Source organism: Pyrus communis, chromosome 11 (genome assembly GCF_041283825.1).
Source record: "Pyrus communis isolate YQ-2024b chromosome 11, ASM4128382v1, whole genome shotgun sequence".
Lineage (NCBI taxonomy): Eukaryota > Viridiplantae > Streptophyta > Magnoliopsida > Rosales > Rosaceae > Pyrus > Pyrus communis.
Window position 1 is genome coordinate 26178201 of NC_142575.1, and position 20021 is coordinate 26198221.

The 20021-nt window shown below is 37.7% G+C and overlaps 3 protein-coding genes across 3 annotated transcripts; 1 reads left to right on the forward strand and 2 right to left on the reverse strand.

Annotated features, from left to right (window-relative positions):
- Nucleotides 1-5513: 5513 nt before the first annotated feature.
- LOC137742549 (uncharacterized) lies at nt 5514-8170 on the forward strand. The gene has a single exon (XM_068482451.2). It carries the CDS (start codon nt 5676-5678, stop codon nt 8037-8039), a length of 2364 nt encoding a protein of 787 aa, XP_068338552.2. The 5' UTR covers nt 5514-5675; the 3' UTR covers nt 8040-8170.
- Nucleotides 8171-8211: 41 nt separating this feature from the next.
- Nucleotides 8212-11691, reverse strand: LOC137742550 (G-type lectin S-receptor-like serine/threonine-protein kinase SD1-1). The gene is made up of 7 exons (XM_068482452.2): nt 10681-11691; nt 10355-10468; nt 9674-9813; nt 9363-9573; nt 8996-9233; nt 8724-8874; nt 8212-8649 (listed from the first exon to the last, which is right to left on the reverse strand). Exons 1-7 carry the CDS (start codon nt 11651-11653, stop codon nt 8344-8346), a joined length of 2133 nt encoding a protein of 710 aa, XP_068338553.2. The 5' UTR covers nt 11654-11691; the 3' UTR covers nt 8212-8343.
- Nucleotides 11692-13935: 2244 nt separating this feature from the next.
- LOC137742548 (G-type lectin S-receptor-like serine/threonine-protein kinase At4g27290) lies at nt 13936-17418 on the reverse strand. Its single transcript, XM_088680127.1, has 7 exons — nt 15923-17418; nt 15650-15772; nt 15416-15549; nt 15109-15319; nt 14773-15010; nt 14521-14671; nt 13936-14430 (listed from the first exon to the last, which is right to left on the reverse strand). The coding sequence occupies exons 1-7, from the start codon at nt 17199-17201 to the stop codon at nt 14143-14145; spliced, it is 2424 nt and encodes an 807-aa protein (XP_088536253.1). The 5' UTR covers nt 17202-17418; the 3' UTR covers nt 13936-14142.
- Nucleotides 17419-20021: the final 2603 nt, after the last annotated feature.

A 20021-nucleotide genomic window follows, 5' to 3' on the forward strand; every position in this document is an offset into this window, starting at 1 on the left:
GATTTTATTATGTAAATTCAACTACTTTAATTGGTATATGAGAGGTTTCTTCTAGCATAATCTAAAATTATTCATTTACTTTAAATATTTGACTTTCCTTTTGTCAATTTATGTATATAAATACATTTAAAACGTGTAAGTCGCGCGTAGCACGCTGTGATTCAACGCGTGCATGAATGCTAGTATATATATATATATATATATATATGAAGGCTCACTAGGGTCAGATGTGCTCATTCAAGTAACTAATTGTTAAGTTGTATATTGTAATTATATACATACGTTTATATATTTGATGAAAATATATGTATTTAATATCAAGCATATATTCCCATATCAAATTGAATAAAAATGTTCTTGTTCCATCATTCAAACTAACCGTCACTCATGTATTAATCTTCTTTTTTCACTTTGCCACTTTTTATTACTACACTAAATTTTTTATAATATTGAAATTGTGATATATCATATTCTCTCTGTCAAACGATGAATTTGTTTGATTATATTAAATTAAGGAGAGGAATTCGAACTCATACCGTGATGCTAATGCTATATTTATCTCCATCACTGTAGTAGAGGATTAGTTGCTGATATATTATCATTTGAAATCACCCAATTATCATATTATGTATTCCTATGTCATAATAAGGGTTGTTAGTTGTTTTTCGGTTGTCCCATCATAAGAAGTTTCTAGTTCTGTCCTTGATGGAGATGGAAGTAATGTTTGGGGTGAGTTTAGTTTTGGAGGGTTGATTTCAATAATGCAAGAGAAACTAGACCCAACAAAAGGTAATTCTAATTTTAATTAACAAATAAATAAATGAGGATGAGGTTTAGAGTAGATTATTTTTTTTTAAATAAAACATTATTACATCAATAGAGCTTCAAAATTTTACTAGTTTAATGATGATTAATCTAAATACATGTAAGTATTATAACTAATGATTACGTTTTAATCTTTGTTTAGAATGAATGGTGTTATCTACACATATCTTTTTATCTTCCACATAATCTTCTTAATTTTTTTTACTTTCAAATCGAGTGAATTGAATTAAATCAAACGATAAAAACTAAAAAGAGATGTGGAAAAGGTAAAGAATGCAAATGGCAAAGGAAGCTAATGCAAATGGCAAAGGAAGCTAGTGCAAAAAATAGACAGAAGAAGTTGATGGCATTTGACTCTTAGCAAAAATTACAGAAGTAACCTAACCTACCTACCTACCAACTCCTACATGGTCTTATCTTATAAGAGAGTTTTAACAAAAAAAAACTTACGGTATTATTCACTTCAACGAAAAACTATATTTTTACAGTTAAAAGTCAATCTTGGTACTATTCATTTTACCCTTTATTTTAGCCTTATCGTTAAAACTCAAAGTTTTTAAGTTCTTTTCATTAGTTTTCCTATCTTAGAATTGAACTTGGTTATTGAAAAATGAGTAGCAGCTCTTGCTTTTGACCAATTACAAATTGACATGTATCTAAGTAATTGATTTTTTAATCATAAATTGAACACGTGTTCATCTGTGATTGACCAGCAGCAGAAGAGTGCTGATTTTTTCAGCAGTCAAGTTCTGTCACTTATCTTATCTGTTAATTAACAGTAATTAATTAAGTTTATTAATTAAGTCTGAAAAGTGTTATAGCTGTTGACATCTTTGTTGAGAACTTGAGCTAAGTATGTAATGATGTTTAATGTACTTATTAAGTCCTCCACTTAAGTGACGACCACGACTCACTGAGTGTTTCAAGTTTGCCTCATCATGAGTGTAAGCAAGCAATATGCAACGGCGGATGCATGGTAGTTTTTTTATTCCTGTTTAAGCCTAATGATCACCTTGCCAGAAGAGCAAATATACATTCAAAGATTGCGTTATGCTAAACGCTTACATAACCTCATGATATTCACAATAAACTCGCATTTACTTACGTACCACTGTCTAAATATTGTTTGAAAATTTTGGGTAAGGAAAATCCAACTCCCAGCCGTTGTGTCTAACTTTTTGTATCCCCAATCCAAATCAAGATTAAAGCAGGCTTGACGTGGTGTTTTATTGCCTAATGCTCACACTGAACAACAGACATGCCGATGTGTGGCTAGCTACTCCTTGGAGTGAAATTCAATTACTAACAATTCACAACTTCTGTTGCTTTTGTGCCAACTTTTTTCCTCAATTAATGGAGGAAAAAAAAAACATGTTGTTGACCTAGGTATGATTACATTGGCTAGAGCATATGTACTCAGTACTCTCCTTACGCATTTGGATTCGAAATTTCTTCCTCAATTTAAGATTAAAGTAGTATGTCGAACTTTAAAAAATAATATTAATCTTTTATCAAATGTTTTTTTATTTTAGATTATTAGATATATCTCAAACTTTGACGGGCTTCTCTTGGCCAACAAACAAAACTAACTTTTCATACTGTGATGAGAAAAGGGATGGGTTTCCCTTGGTCTATCAGAAACTTGCCATGCCTGCCTGTATTTTTCTTCATAATTCCTTGAATAGGTCCACCAGAAATAAAAACTAAAAAAATGGAAATTGGCTTTTGCTTCAAGAATTATATAACTTTTCATGCCCATAATGTTGAATCTCAACTTCCTTGTCCCGAAAGTTTCACATTTTTACTCTTGATATTAATCATTTGGGTTCAACTAATCACCCATAACAAGTGGCTTAACACATGTATGATATGTGTGACCCTGTGGTCTGAACAAATTTAATAGTCACTCACTGTTGAATCTAATCTAACAGTGGATGCTAACATTGCACCAATAACCATTTTTGTTTGATTTTATTGAAAGTAATTCTTTAGATTACATCCAATTGTAAGTGAACTAGAAACTTCTTGGCCACGACATCGAACGTGACTGATGATGATCTGTGTGGTACACTTAAGTAGGAGGGGTCACAAGTTGTCCGCCCATGTCTATGCTATCTTACATTGACGTAACAAAAGCTTTCTTGGGAACAAAGACATCTGATATGTATGAAAAGCTTTTGTCCACCACAATCATATCGCTTACACAAACAGCCAAGTATTGGATAAGCTGCTCTCTGAACTTTTTCAAGTGAGCATACTTTCTCTAATTAACCTCATGATATTGCATCCATAACGGTTACCAAAGTTATTTTTAAGGAGATTAATTAGTATTTTAAATGATTAATCATATGGAATTACAATGCACTAACCAAGAAGCATTACGAGATTTCTGTGCTGAAGTTTGGAATCAGAAGAAGTTCATACTTGAGCTCATTCAACCCTTGTCCAAAACTCGTTGAAAGCTCCTTCACAGCGATTTCCTCTCCATCTGTGGCAATATCATAGGTAGCCCGAAGAATGCAAAGTGGCTTTCAGTTCGGGCCTCATTGCTTTGATTTTTTAGAGATTGGATCTATGACTTGAATCCGAAGTACAAACTTTATAATAGGAACAAGGTGGCAGCAGCTTTTTAAACTTGTTTTTTTATTGGGAAGGCAAATATTAAAAGTGTGACTGAGGGTTTGAGGGTGAGTATCACTACTAATACTTGGACCTCAATCCAAAGTACAATTTACATGGTTGTCACTAGCTATTTTTTGGACAATGATTGGACATTGCATAAGAGGATCCTAAACTTTGTCCAAATTACGTTTCACAAGGATGATGCATTGGGAGGTGTCTAGAGGTATGCTTGAAGGATTGGGACATAGACAAGGTATTTAGCATTACTGCTGACAATGCTAGTGCAAATGACACTGCTATTGCATACATAAAGAGAAGGCTAAAGTCAAATGGTACTCTTTTACTTGACGGGACTCACTTGCACTTGAGGTATGCTTGTCACATCCTCGTTTTGAACTTTCAAGTTTGAACATACAATTTTAAATTCATTTGAAAGTTTGGTTTGTAACTTAATTTTTTAACTTTGGGTTTGTAACTTAATTAATTTTTTGCATTTTTTTTAATTAAGTAGTTTGCTAGTATAGTCTATAGAGACAGTAATTGCTAATGATACATTGATACTAATGATGACCATGATTTGGTAGTAGTTTGTTAGTAAAAAATTATAAGTTGTGTAAAGAATTGTGGTGATAAAATAAAATTGGTATGAATTGCACTAGCCAAACTGGTATGAATTGAACTTGAATTAGTTACACTTCCAGAAATAGCAAAAAATTGGGCTGACAAAATTTCAGCCCAAAATCTAGATCAAATAAAAAAGCCCAACAAATTGGGCTTGAAGGCCCAGTCCCGATCCAAATCCAAAACCAAATTTTTTTTGGTATTTTACCGAATTTCAGAAAAACCGAAATTTCTGTTCGGTTTTCAAAATCCCATACCGAAACTTTTTAGTTTGGTTCCTAAAACAAACTAGCCCTAGCTCTACTCATGGACTGAGGCAACTCGAACTCGGATGTCTTTGCTTGAGTGTAAAGAGACTTGTATGACAATTATGTCCTTTGCCTAATGAAATTTGCATCATTGGGGAGTCGGCTGTTTGCCAATGTTCAATGGGCTTCTAGCTTTAAAACCCCACAATCCGTTTTGTTTTTGGTTTTGCTTTCGGCTTTTGAGAATACTTGCATATCATGGGTTGGTTATTGATTTGTTCTCACTTCTCATGACGATTCAAATGTTTCATCACATAAAGCTCATGATTGCAGATCATGGGTTCCCAATAATCATAAAAGCTTAACACATACGACAAGATTGCTTCCACTTTGTCAAGGTGTTTTCTTTTTCCAATATCAATCAACCTTCATTTATTTATTTGAGAAAATCTTTGACTTGGTCTTTGAATTTTTTTCCTCTAGTTCATAATTGATCATTGAACTAAAAAATTGTTAAACAAGCTCGCTGAATTTAACAAAACGTGCACTATTTGGTGGCAAAGTCTAATTCCAATACACATTCTGTTTGGAAGTGCTTTTAAAATAACTAAAAATATTTTTAACTCAAAAGTTAGAAGTGTTTTTGAGTTCAAAAAAGCACTTGTGTTTTTTTTTTTTTAAGAAGCACATCCAAGTGTTTTTTCTTGAAAACACTTGCATTTCAATGTGCTTCTAGTATAAACGTTTTTACTGAAGGTAATTACTTGAGTTACAAGATCTTTACGAACAACGACAACCTAATTTGTAATTTGAATATAACACGGCAGAGGTAAAACTAAACACTAAATCACAATACAAAAATAAATGCTCTTAACAAAGAAAAATGATTAGTGAGCAAACTAACCATCAATAACACTTGAAAAAAAGAGATTGAAATTAAAAAAAGGAAATCTAATGAAAAAGACTTGAAAATTTTGAGTTTTAATGATAAGGATAAAATAAAGGGTAAAGTGAATAGCACCAAATTTGATTTTTTAGTGTAAAAATATGATTTTTCGTTAAAGTGAACAGTACCGTAGGTTTTTCGTTAAAATTCTGATTAAAAAAATGACTAGAGTGGGTCAAATAAGCAAAGGAGAATCTCCAAAAGAAGCCCCCATAAATTGTTCAAGATCATCAAATGGGCTCAATACACACGACATGGTCCAATATAAATAAACACAATGACCTTCAAATCAAATAAAAAACTTACCAAAAAACTTCACACACTTCCAAACACACAAAAAACAAATAGTGAAGTGAGACAGACAGACCAGAAAAACCCCAAACCACCACCACCAAGACCAGAAAATCAACACAATGGAGAACGGTCACGATTGGAAAGTCGTGGAGAAATTCTCAGGGTTAACGGTTTCCACCGCCGACCCAATTGCTTCTTCTACTCCCACCGCCACCGCAGACAATCAAGACAGCAGCTTGCTTCAGGTTATGTACGCCATGGAAGCTGCGGAGGCCACAATCAAGCAGCAGGTGGAAGACAACATTCGGTTGCGGGCTCAGCTCGAACACAAGATTCTCGAGTTGCACAGGTACAAGCTCCACGAATCCATGGCCGCCCAGTTGCCGCCTTCCGCCCGCGAATTTCAGGACCAAGCTCATCAGGTAGCTGCCGCAGGCGTCGACAGTCGAATCGAGAGGATTGCGAATCACGGTTCGTCACAGCAGAGTCGTGGGGAATCGGAAACAAGAGAGATCCAGTTGGGCGGCAGCGAAATCAATGAAGGAATGAAGGTGGTTCGGGTTTCGGGTACGCCGTCGGTGTCTGATAACGCAAGCAACAGGATATCGAGATTGTCATCGCCGTCTACGATGAGGTCGCTTTCACCAGGCAGGTTGAGCACGGAGGGGGATTACGGAAATGGGTTGATGCCATTGACCGAGTCGAACAACCCTAATAGCAGCATGTTGAAGAAGGATCTGGTTGTTAGGGTTCATGACCACGATCAAGAAATTATGCAATTGCGGAAGCATTTGGCGGATTATTCGATCAAAGAGGCGCAAATTCGGAACGAAAAGTATGTGCTGGAGAAGCGCATTGCTTACATGCGCTTGGCATTTGATCAGCAGCAGCAGGACCTTGTGGATGCTGCATCAAAGTCTCTGTCTTACAGGCAAGACATAATTGAGGAGAACATTCGGCTCGCTTACGCCGTGCAGGATGCGCAGCAGGAGAGATCGACGTTTGTTTCGTCTTTGCTGCCGATTCTGTCTGAGTACTCGTTGCAGCCACCTGTCCCCGATGCGCAATCGATTGTTGGGAGTGTGAAGGTTTTGTTTAGGTATATGAAGGAGAAGTTGCTTCTTAATGAGTCCAAATTGACAGAGTTGCAGTATCAGTTAACGCCTTGGCGATCAGATACAAATCAGCAGCCGAGTAAAGTGAATGTTTCTGCACCGCAGTTATCACCACCGCCACCACCTCAGTCCGTTGCTGGAGCAGCATTGCTGAATGTAAGCAGAAATGGGCTTGAAATAGTTGCTCAGAATCAGCAAGCATATTCTTACATTGGTGGAAGCAAGGCGCTTGCTACCTCCGATGCGCAGACAACTGCGGAATGGAATCCTCATCAGCAGAGTGGTTTTGGTGGCGGTGTCGCCAACAATGTGGAACACAATGACCTGGTCATGGGGAATACGCATCACCCTGTTCCAAACCGGACTTTTGGAGCCCAATATGTGCCTCCAACTCATGCTGTTACTCAAGGTGATACTCAAGTAAGTCGGTATAATGAAGAAACGAGTAATAGACAGGTGACATTTCGTGATCCTGTCAGGAACACACACAGAGAGATGGATGATCAAGATGCAGAGGGAAACCACAATGAGAGAGACTCGTCCAATTGGAGTGCAGGAACGTCTCCTTACGCATCACCGCTCAATGAATCCAGCTCGCCATATCCCCATTACTTACCGCCAGTTATTGAAGAGGGCTCTTCTTCATACTCAGAAGCTGCAGATGATGATCCATTACCAGCTATCGAGGGCCTCCAAATCTCGGGTGAAGCTTTTCCAGGACACGAGCTTCAAGCATCTGGATACTCCACCAACGGAACAACCAGTTGCAACTTTGAGTGGGTAAGACATCACCAAGACGGATCAGTTAACTACATTGACGGAGCAAAGCAACCGAACTACCTTGTAACTGCTGATGATGTCGATGCATACCTTGCGATCGAAGTCCAGCCTCTGGACAACAGGAAGCGAAAGGGGGCGCCCGTAAAGGTGTTTGCCAACGAGAACAAGAAGATCACTTGTGACCCCGAAATGCAATCACAGATAGAGAAGATTCTTCAAAAGGGCCAAGCCTCGTTCAAAATATTTCAGTTCACCGAGTACCACGGCATATGGGAACCTGCAACACTGGCCATAAAGCGGGGAGCTTACAGCATAAAGTGTAGTGGAGGGCCGAGTGGAAGCGGAGCTGTAGTTGCAGAGAAGTTTTCTTCAAACACAATTGCCAGAATCCCGTATGGAAGTCCAACAGAATTCATAATACTCAGCGGCTCCGAAAACGGAGGTGAGTATCTGTTGAAAACGGACAGTGAGAGCTGTTCTAGAGATACAGCAGTGCTCACATTGAGATTGTTTGTTCATAGGGCAGATAAGAGGACTACAAAGAAAGGGAAAATAGGGACTTACTTTTTCAACAAGTATTTGCAGTAGGTGTTCCTTTAGGCTCAGAATTCAGCAGGGGTCTCTTGTTATTTGCTTTTAGGGTAGTTTGGGTGTCCATTACATAATTTTTGGGGTGTTGGACTTTGGGTGTGCAGTTGAAATTTGAATTTTTCTCACTACCCTTTTGAGCAACTTTGTGTGATATTTATGGCCCAAAGAATTAAAAGAGAACTAAAAAGATAAATTATTTACAAGTTTCCGAAGCTGCATTCAGAAACTATTTCAATCTTACAATGTTATGAACAATACGTTGAATAAATTACACGGCACAAGATGTGCGATTAGTTGAATCTTATCGAGCCTCCGGGATTGTTATGGTTGAGTCGTAGGTTGCAGATGATCCGGTCTTACTCGAAGATGAATATGCTTCAGGTAATTTTTTTCCACCAAAGAAGCCTGGTTGTTTGGGTTCCGGCAAGCGGGACTCGTTGCCCAACATCAGAATCACGGACGACATGGTTGGTCTGTCCTCAGGAAGCTGCTGCACGCATAAAAGACTAACATGTATGCAACGCACGACTTCCGACAGAGTGAGTGAGTCCCTTAAGGATTCGTCGATCAACTCTAGATATCTCCCGGTTTTCCACAGCCTCCATGCCTAAGGCACACGATTAGTTTGTCAGTGACGAGATCAAACACCGGTAAATGAGGAAGTCGATGGCGCATACTTACATATCCAATGAGGTTGAGGTTGTCATCCGGATCATAAAACCCTCTACTTCTCTTCCCACTGACTAGCTCCATCAACAAAATTCCGAAGCTAAACACGTCTGATTTTATAGAGAATTGACCATCAATTGCGTATTCTGGTGCCATGTAACCACTAAAGTATTGGCAAGAAACAAAACACATCGATTAAGAAACTATTAGATGATACGCAGAGAAGTAATGCAATAAGAAAGAAAACAAAGAACTAAGAATCAGTAGATAGTATGCATACTTACTAGGTTCCGACCACTTTTCTTGTCACGCCTTCAGTCTGGTCTCCTCCGAACATTCTAGCCAAGCCGAAGTCTGAGATTTTTGGGTTCATCTCCTTATCAAGTAAAACATTACTTGCTTTAAGATCTCTATGAATAATCCTCAATCTGGAATCTTGGTGCAGATAGAGAAGACCCCTGCCGATCCCACAGATAATGTGAAAGCGTTGCGGCCATTCCAACGGTTCACTTTGAGTTTCATCTGGTAAGTTTTAATTCATGTTACTCAAATTTTGACTCTTATAAGAACAAATTCAAGAGTTTTAGAACGAAAAGAATAACTGCAACAAAGTAGTTTCAACACTACATAGTAAGTTTTAAGGATTCGAACCGAAAATGTAGAGGTCCAAGCTTTTGTTAGGCAAGTATTCATAAATCAACAATCTCTCTTCTCCTTCAACGCAACAACCGAGAAGCCTTACAAGATTCCGGTGCTGAAGTTTAGCGATCAGTGATACCTCATTTTTGAACTCATTCGATCCTTGCCCCGATACTTCTGAGAGCCTCTTCACAGCAATTTCTTGCCCATCTTCTAGTCTACCCTGAAAATTTGTATTAGAATAAGGATTGCGAAGTTTTGAAAGGAAAAGGTAGTGTTTCATTGATGTTTACAGTTATTTTGCTCACAGAAAGGAACTTTACCTTGTACACGGATCCAAACCCACCTTCTCCAAGCTTCCTGTTGAATGCAAAGTTATCAGTGGCCGTGACTAGTGTGGAGAGACTAAATAGCGGTAGCTCCAGGCTGTCTTCTTGTCCTTCGTTGTTGTTCCTCATTCTATCTAATATAAAGAGAGAAAAGATAAAGAACGTCAACGTGTGAATGAGAAGAAAAAATCAACACAACCTATACAACTTAAATCTTCTGTTTTTGAATCATGTAGGCCGTAGTCATGCATTCATAAGGTCACTCTTCCACTCATTACTCAGATAACTAAACCTATACAACAAATTACTACAAATTTAAGGAGCAGCACTTGATGCCTCAGTATCTGACTTGAAATGCCTCGAAGCCTCAAAACATTTCCGGGTAAGTTCTTCTTTTTAATGATTGCGTGGAATGTAATTCATGGCGTACGTACTAGTTTCACCATGCCAGCTTCAATCCAGTGACTTGACATGGTATCAATTATGGAAATACAATCTAAAGCATTGAAACTTGAGGTAAATGATTGAGAATACATCAAAGGTATTCTGGCTTACGATATTGGGATGCAGAGTGAATGTGAGAAATCTAACCTTATAGTACCAAATTGAAAAACCGAAAAGGCGATATGACCATAGTATTACAAATTTGAAGGTGGTGATAGAAGAACTACTTGCCTTTGAACTTTCTTCTCTTTCTGTGAATGAAATAAACAGCCAAGAGTGTCCCGGCAACAACGAAAGCAACTGACACAAGTATCACTGCTAACTTTGTCTTCGGCGAATTCGATTCTTCATAGTTCATTCCAACAGGGAAAACCAACCATTGTTAAATCACAGCTAGAATGACAATCATTGGAAGAACACAAAACCGCGGAAACAATCAAAAGTTCACGAAAAACAATGGATTCATAGGCAATACACAACAATCGACTAAAGATTGAGGCCCTTAATCCACCTAAGTTTATTATTCATGAGAAAAGGAAAATCTGTTGCACGCATACTTGATTCCGAAGCAGTTCGAATGTACAGATCCTCCCCGCCATCCAAAAGCTCTTTGCTGTTGAGAAGGTCACCAAACCAGGTGGTACAGCCACTTCCTCCTCCTGCGGCATTGGAGCTAACTGCGTAAGCCACACAAGAACAATTGCTCAAGCAATTGTCCTCACATTCTGCAAGACCCGAACTTTGGTTGGTCCGGGAATTTGTGTTATCTGGCAATTTCACCCCACTATATTTCACAAACCCATGTTTCTTTTGGCAGCTCAAGGGTTGAGCCCGCGCGCAACCTTCTTGGAAGTCTCCATAGCTCCATTTATCTGGTGCTCTCGGCTCGTATCCTTGGAAGCAACTGCAAACTGGTGATTTAGTGATATAACATAGTCCATTGGAGCCGCAACGTCGGTTATCGTCGCAGTAATCTCTCGAAGTTGATGTCAATAGACTCCTATCAGGCTGATAGTCAAAACTTTGCCACATGTAGTTTCTTGGGTTTCCATCTTTTGCTTCTCTCAGGACAAGATTGCCGGAATCCAAGAGCTGCAAGACCGGATTCCGGGGATGTTTGGACAAAGATATTGACCAGGCAACAGTGTTGTCCTGTCTTAGAAGGACAACACTGCCCGAGCTGTTTATCATCAAAAAACCAGACGAACCATTGATGGGGTTGTGCTGGTTTGCAACCCAAATAACATTTGGGACTGATGGGACCGAACTGTTATGCCAAATTCCCAAGAAGCGCTTCTGGGAAAAGCCAAAACCTAGGGGACTGAAAAAACCCAATTGAAAGCTGCCGTCTTTGGAAATCAAGGTGCTGCCATCTATGAGGGGTTGGGATTTTTGAATAATGGCATCAGCGGCAAGTGAGGGTTTGAAGAAGGAGAGGGACAAATGAATTCCAACAAAAATGAAAGATAAAACATTATAATTTTCCATTGGTTTCAAGTTGCAGAAGCTCTCTGAGTTAGGTAGATACATACGGAGAGGTGGATTGTCTGAGCTTCTATTTTCATACTCTTACATGTCCATATCTGATTACGGTTATGCTACGTTAATATTTTATATTAATTTCTTATAAAAATAATAAGATAAAAAATAATAAAAATATAAAATATTAACGTAATTTAACTATGATCACACAAACAGAACAAAATGAAAAGAGTATAAAAATAGTAAAGCAGACAATCCACCGATGCATACATTCACAAATTACAATAAAATAAAATATTATATGCTGCAATTGACCGTTACCCGCACGATTTCTGATTTCACCTGGGCCACAGCGATGAAATATTCACTTAATGGCTGGCTTAATAGCAGTAGGATTTTCTTTCTTCTATTTTTTCATTTCCTTCATTCCCCTCGTATTTGGACGAAAAGAGATGGAAGGAAAAAAAAAAAAAAGAAAGAATCCTAATCTAGCTTAATAAATGGGAACTAGAGGGTGTGGGGTCTCAGACTGCTGAGAACTTAATGGGAAAAGGATCATCGCTTGGCTTAATAAATGGAAACTAGAGGGTGTGGGGTCAGACTAATAAATGGAAACTAGAGGGTGTGGGGTCAGACTACTGGTAAAAGGATCATCGCTTGGCTTAATAAATGGAAACTAGAGGGTGTGAGGTCAGCAAAAATGTTCATCGCCGGATCTTTTTCTTGAGATCATAAGAATTTCGTAATTATGATAATTTATCGTATATCATGCGATCAAAAATTATTTTAAAATTTAAAATTAAATATAAATAATACTTAACAAAAACTAACCGCATAATATACGATGAACGATCACGATCACAAAATTCCTAAGATTCCCCAAGAAAAAGATCTCACGATGACCCTTTTCAAACTTAATGAGCTCGGATTATATCCCCATAATATTAGAGTGCATTTGTCTTAAGCTGTGCTATTTCTGATAATACAATTATTGCTTTGGAGGTCTCTAATTTCCCACACAAGTGAAGAATAGGAAAGAAAGAATTTCTTGTGTTGAAACTCGATATGAGTAAAGCGTACAATCGAATCAAATGGGACTAATTGGAATGTATAATGCTGCAACTAGGATTTAGTAGGCGGCGGGTTCACCTTGTGATGATGTGTGTGACTTCTGCGTCCCACTCATTCATGATAAACGGGGCACCAAGAGGTTATCTTTTTCCACACGATTTTTGACCCATCCACATGAAATTTTTTTAATTGTGACAGGAACATAAATGGTAAGCACGTGTTTTAATGGAAGTAATGATAAATTTTATTTTTTTAAGTTATAAAGTTTTTAGCACACATAATCACACTATTTATATAATGATACGTCGTGTATCACCTCATATACCGATCACACTAAAAAATCTCTCTATTCACACGATTTTTAACTTCATGTGGGCCCACAGCGATGAAATATTCACTTAATGCCTGGCCTAAGAAATCGAAACTAGAGGGTGTAGAGTCAGAGTATTTGACATTCTGAACAAATTATGGCTAGAAAATCTGGCGTATCCAACATTTCAAATCAAAATAGAATTTATAGATTGAAAAAAAAGAGGAGAGAGAGGAAGACGAGAAGAATGTTCGTGATGACTGAAACGTGTAGTATTTAACATGTTGAAATATCATACGTCGCTCGTAATTCTCATAAAATAAGAGCTTAAAAATTCTAAACTCACTCCATCTAATGCTGATGTATTTTTGATAAAACCCCACATTTAATAAATTGTGCAGATAGTAATTACTGAGTTAAAAACAATATTGTTGTTGTTAGAAGTAGGCTTCATAATTTGACATAACATAATATACTTTATAATTTTTAATTTGAAAGTTTGTTTTTCCGGTTGGACTTATATAACATGCGATAAACACTCCATCGAATTAATGATAAATCGAATGATCCTTAACGAGCCTTCTTAAACAAGAAACAATATTTGTCGAGTAAATCATCTTATTGGAACAAATGAGCCGTGCTGAGTAAGACCACGTCGTATATTATCAACTATTTTTATAGTGAAATCTTAATTTTTTTATTTTTTTTTTCACATAACATACACGTGCTACATGTGACAATCTTGGCTTGTCCTCAGGAAAGGCGAACAAAGAATCATATGTATGCATATCACAGTACTCGTTCGGTAGAGTGCAGGAATTCCCGACCCATCATGAATGGGTTCTAGTAGTCTTCCTTCGTTCCTTCACGAGTTATTTAGGCTACTGAAATTAACGGTTCTTGCATGCTCATTATATACATGAACAGATTTGCTTATTCGTTGCAGAGATTATCGTTATAACCCAGCCCAGATGCCAAGTAGAGTGAAAATGGCACTGGTTATTTTAATATTGATCAGTACATTGTTGCAGGTAGAAAATGGCATTTATCCCCTCCAAACAAGAAGTTTTCAAAAAGGACTAGTTTAACTAGGATACTGGAGGATTTAGGGTTTCTATATAATGTATGATAAACAACACTGAATAGATTTATATGATCAACGAGCCTCGAGCTCTGTAATGGTTAATCCATTACATGACGGATTGATCACTCCGTCAAGTAAACCCTTTTCCGGAACAAATCCTGGTTCTTTAGGCTGAGGCAAGGCACTTTCGCTGCATAGCATCTGAACAACGGATGACATGGTTGGCCGGTCCTCAGGTTGCTGTTGCACACACAAGAGACTGACGTGAATGCATCGCAGCACCTCTGATAGAGTGCATGAGTTCCCAAGCCCTTTATCAATCAGTTCTAGTGGCCTTCCTTCTTTCCACAATCTCCATGCCTAAAACAGATGTGAATCATTTTTATCAGTAACCAATTGTTTTACATGCAGAATGAAACGAAATTGTGCTTTAACACTGTTGTAACTTACATTTCCGATGAGATTAAGCCGGTGGTTCAGATGATAGAACCCTTTACTTTTCTTTCCGCTAATTATCTCCAGCAGTAAAATACCGAAGCTAAAGACATCAGATTTTACAGAGAACTGCCCTTCGGTAGCATATTCAGGTGCCATGTAACCACTACAGACGAGATCATTAAAACAAACTGAGCATGTTAAATGCTAGAAAAAAAGAAGGACAAATAATGTATATTATGTGAAGAATGTGTCAAAAATACTTACTATGTTCCAACCACTCTGTTTGTATTTCCCTCAATTTGATCCCCACCAAAAGTTTTAGCAAGACCAAAATCTGAGATTTTCGGGTTCATATCTCTATCGAGTAAAACATTACTTGGTTTGAGGTCTCTGTGTATAATTCTCAGTCTGGAGTCCTGATGAAGATAGAGAAGCCCCCTAGCAATCCCGCAGATAATTTGGAAGCGCTGAGGCCAATCTAACAATTTGCTCCGTATTGCATCTGGAAAATTGTAAATTTCAAGACATAAACTATCAGAATCTCCAGGGATGAAACATAAAATAAAGTCCAACAAGCAACAGAATTTTAAGGGAACATACCAAAAAGGAAGTAGTCCAAGCTTTTGTTGGGCATGTACTCATAAATCAGCAATTTCTCCTCTCCCTGAATGCAACAACCAAGAAGCTTTACAAGATTTCGGTGTTGAAGTTTGGCAATTAGTATTACTTCATTTTTGAACTCCTTCATTCCTTGTCCAGAACTTCTCGAAAGCCTCTTGACTGCGATTTCCTGTCCATCTACTAGTCTACCCTGAAGATAGTCACATTTTCCGAAAAATTGTTACGTCCTTGAGGAATCAAGTGCTTCCTTAAATTACTTTTCCTGTGCTAGCAGACCGAAACTTACCTTGTATACAGGTCCAAAACCACCTTCTCCAAGCTTATTGTTTATCGAAAAGTAATTAGTGGCACTCTCTATTGTTGGCAAGTCGAACAATGGCAGCTCCAGGTCATCTTCCTTGCGTTCTTCAATCTCCTCATCTTATATAATCATCAAAAAGTAACAACAATAAGTGATAATAATCTAGTGATTCTATATATAATATAAAAAAAAAAATCTTTCAGAAATTTGTATCACTACCTTTGACATCTTTCTTGCCTCTGAATCGTAGAATGTAACAATAGCCAACTAAGAGCATCCCAACAATTACAGCAAATGCGGATGCAGCTATCACTCCTATCTTCCATTTCTCGTCTTTCCCTCCTTTGTAGATTAATCGAGACATTAGAACATACATAGTTGAACACCAGACAAAATTATACATTTAAGCAGAAGGGGACGTTAAGTTCCTACTGATCAAATTGGACTAGTAAAGAAAAAAACACAATAGACGAATTGTACTTGAGTTTATACCTAGTTCTGAAGCAGATATCCTGATGTACATATCCTGATCACCACCGGGAATTTGCTTAATATCAACAAGATCACCAAACCAGATTGCGCAACCGCTGCCTCCTCCTCTCACATCCAAGTGGGTATAAGCCGCACAGGAACAGTTCGATAAGCATTTCGCCCTGCATTCATCGAGGTTCATGCTTTTATTTATCCAACTGTGCGTAGTATCCGGCAATTTCAACCCGTAATACTTAGCAAACCCATCGTTCTTGCAGCTCAACGGTTTTCTCCTCACGCAACCTTGTGAAAAATCGCTCAATTTCCACTCCTCTAGCGACGCAGGAATGAACCTCTCCAAACATTGACAAATTGGAGATGACCCAAGAACACAATTGCCATTGCCGCCACATAGGCCATAACTGTCACAAGGGTCTCTCGGAAACGATCCGTAGAGTGTCCAATTCTGGTCTACCTGTGACCAAATCCACTGCTGGCGAAATGATATGGTTTGGTTCATCAACATCCGTCCAAGCAACGACTCGTTCACCATCTGAAATATCATGTAAACCTCATCCTCATTGGAAACAAAAGTGAAGTTCAAAGCCGGAAGCGCCTTGGGGGGTCTTCCACTGAACAAAACACCGTTCCATGGACCGCTTCTCAAGAACTCTTTAGACCCTTTCCACATAACAGGCTCAGGATAGTTGTGCAGCACCATCTCCCATATAAAGTCCCCTGGAGAAGGGTCGTCCGGACTCTTCCATGCTGTTACACGCCGGTTAAGTCCGGTTTTCAAGTCCCACCCGAGCTTCATTCCCGGCAGTAAAGTATCAGAAGGGTAGTCAAAGCTTTGCCACAAGTAGATCCCTGAGTTAGCATCTCTCTCGTCTCTCAGGACAAGATTGCCATTGTCCAAAAGCTGCAGGACAGGACTCTGGCTGTTGGCTTGTTTTGACGAATTCGCAGACCAAATAACTGTCTGGTTGTTCTCGAGAAGGACAAGATGCCCTGTGGTGTTGATCGTCAGACTCCCGGTGGAACCATTGATTGGAGACTGCCTATTTGCAACCCAAACAACGGTTTGGACTGGGATATTTTTGTACCAGATTCCCAAGTAACGAGACTTGGAAATGCCTGGACTGAAAAAACCAAGCTCGAAAATTCCGCCGGGAGATGAAACCAACGACTTGCCATCGCTGAGGGACTGAGATACAGTGATGGTATCAGCAGCTGATGAAGTTTGGCTCAGAGAGAAGAGCAAACAAATGCTGAAAACCATGAAACAGAGGAGCTCCATTGAATAATAGATTACTGCTTAAAAGTTCAAGTATTGATGGTATATGATGGAGGATTAGGAGGGCAAATACTTTGAATTAAAGGCAGTTCACTTGGTCGTATCAGACATTGAATTAGGATCACAGCTTTTGTTTTTTCCTCTTTTCTTACGATGAAGATTTGGTACTGAAAATGCGGATGTATATATCATTTGATTGCAGGTTAGTAAACGTGTTCTTAATTGAGAGTTTTTCTACAATGAGTTTAACCGCATTTTTTTGAAAATGCAGCTCAATATTATTAAATTATTATTAAATGTTGATTAACGTACTTATTTTTTATCATGATATATTTAATAAATTTGTAAACTTAATCTTAAAAATTAATTTACCTAACTTTACTTTTATATAATTATTTATATGTAACGGGTAAACTTGACTAGTGCATTTAACTGCAGTGTAAAAAGAATATTTTAGTAGGAAGTTGGAAACTTTGATGAGGCTTTCAAATTGGAACGAGAAACGTGGACTAAAACACAGCTTTGAGGAAGAAAGCAGTCTTAATTTACATCCTCACAAGTCGAAAACAGTTTTGGGCCAAAACTTGAAGTCAATAAAGCATGTATTAAAAACATTCTGATTATATTAGCTGGTTACCGTCATGATTAATTTTTAAACATTAAAATTAAAAAAAAGTGTTTAGACCTTCTTAGATGTCTGCCTAGCTGCTAGGCTCTAGAACCCAACTCATCGCCCAACTAGAGCATATCGTCTTTCATAACCTTTTTTTTATTTTTTTATTTTTATTTTTTCCTTCTCTATATGCATAGAAATTCATTAAAACACGAAACTTCTAGTATAACCGTTTTCTAATACAATCAAAATTAAAAGCAGGAAGAGCAACATTAGTAGAAAATTTTCATTATGAAGAGAAGATAAGTGGTACACCACATGTTTTTATATAAGTGGTGGGAAATTCTATTTTTTAAGTTATTAACATTTTAGCACACATATTCCACCATTGATATAGTAACACGTGGTGTACCATCATGTGTTCCAGTTACACTGAAAAATCTCTCCAACATTAGGTAAACAGAAATCCCAAAAATAAAGATTCGAGAAGAAGAGACTAAAGTAAGCTAAAACATTTGCAACAAAACTTGTAGATAGAGTCAAATCTCTCAGCCAACATGCTTCTAGAAATTTAGAAATTACACCAGTAAATGGCGTGCATATTTGATCAAAGTCCATCTAATGACAAATTTAATAACATCAATTTATTTTACCTTGAGTGAGCAAGTTCACTGGGTGAATATAATCTTAATGTTTCTTTGAACCTCGAAACATTGTAAGCCAATTTGTCAAAACATAATTCAATATCTGACAAGGTCGCAAATACGCCATGCCAGATAAAATAGCAGCTCGCGGCCAATCAAAATGCTATTTCTTATTTTTCTTCCTCCTCTAAACTTCATTCGAATATCACAAATTAATTGTATTTATCTACATATATAAAAGATTTTTTTTATATTCAAATTGTATCACATATTAATGAGTTCTGCTTGTAGTTATATTTTATTTATGTACCTTTTAGTTATGTTTCATATCTCTCTTATAGGTAACCATTCATGTATTTGTTCATTGAATTAAGTCGTATGATATGCGGGTGGGTTTATGTTAGTACATATTCTTTAAGGAAAGGGATCCTCAACTTTAAAAAAAAATGAGAATTGGTTGTAAGGCACACACCACATCGAAAGTCAACGATCTAAACTGTCTATTTTTTAAGTTGCACCTCATAAATCATCCTTACAAAATATTAGCCAAATCAGGAATATTTGAGACATTTAATTGAGTTCAAAAAATTGACGAATACTATGTGTGGTGGTAAAAATCTGTCGTCTTCAGTTTTGACGAATTTGTACCTGCAAAACAATTAACACATTTGATCAAAGGCCAAAGCCCCACGCACCCACGAGGAAGGGGGTGGTTTAGCCAATGGATCTATGATGCCTAAGTCAGTATCTCTAAGAAGAGTGAGTGTTTAGGGCTTGTATGCGTAGCAAAAAGTTTAGCATAATTTGGTGGAGATGAAGGTATTTGTAGGAGAAGGTGGTCAGCCATGGGGTTAGGGTTTTACCCCATATGTGGCATCTTATTGGTCAAGGTGTGTCTATTGGATGAATGAGGAAAGAATATTCTCAAGATATTAATTAGGAGATAATATCTTGGGATAATGAAGGAAGCATCCGTGATTGACTGTGGTAGATATTCCGTACTTGATGGAATTGATCTCCAATTAGGAATGTATTAAAGATAGGATTTAGTTGACTTTTCTATGCCATGAGTATGGGAGCCTTAAGCAGTCGTAGTTAGCTATTCAGACCTTCAGGGATGCTAAGCTGCGCGTGAGAGTATTTGAGAGCCCTACCCATTTAATGAGTGCAATCTTGTTTTTCTTGAGAAAAAATCCACATGTTGTCTTTTGAATTTTTGGGATTATTTTTTGCTACAAAAATGTCCCCACACCTGCTGGGCTATGAGCAAAAAAAGGCAGTAGGAGTATTGTTCTAAAAATCCCAACCTAGCGCCTCCTAGGCACTAGGTAGTTGGCCATTGCCCCGATTAATGCCTTGGTCTTTAAAAATTTAGAAAGGGTGCCTAGACCTGTTAAGTTGCCCGGCCAAACCCGCCTAGGTTATGACTCACTTAGATAGAAAATAGATAACTTTCATTTTGCATTATTTTATTTTTTTAATAAATTGTAAGAGACTTGCTGAATACTTAAATGAACACACATTATACGTTTGTTCCTCATGTTTTCACTACGTTTCAATACTTCA

Excerpts from the sequence above, each read along its gene's own strand:
- LOC137742549 (XM_068482451.2), top strand. The coding sequence starts at position 5,676 with ATGGAGAACGGTCACGATTGGAAAGTCGTGGAGAAATTCTCAGGGTTA.
- LOC137742548 (XM_088680127.1), bottom strand. The coding sequence starts at position 17,201 with ATGGAGCTCCTCTGTTTCATGGTTTTCAGCATTTGTTTGCTCTTCTCT. Across the intron at positions 15,773-15,922 it reads GATATCTGCTTCAGAACTAG|GAGGGAAAGACGAGAAATGG; the intron begins GTATAAACTCAA and ends TAATCTACAAAG. Across the intron at positions 15,011-15,108 it reads CTTGGACTACTTCCTTTTTG|ATGCAATACGGAGCAAATTG; the intron begins GTATGTTCCCTT and ends ACAATTTTCCAG.
- LOC137742550 (XM_068482452.2), bottom strand. The coding sequence starts at position 11,653 with ATGTATCTACCTAACTCAGAGAGCTTCTGCAACTTGAAACCAATGGAA. Across the intron at positions 10,469-10,680 it reads TCGAACTGCTTCGGAATCAA|AATCGAATTCGCCGAAGACA; the intron begins GTATGCGTGCAA and ends TGAACTATGAAG. Across the intron at positions 9,574-9,673 it reads GGTTTGGATCCGTGTACAAG|GGTAGACTAGAAGATGGGCA; the intron begins GTAAAGTTCCTT and ends ACAAATTTTCAG.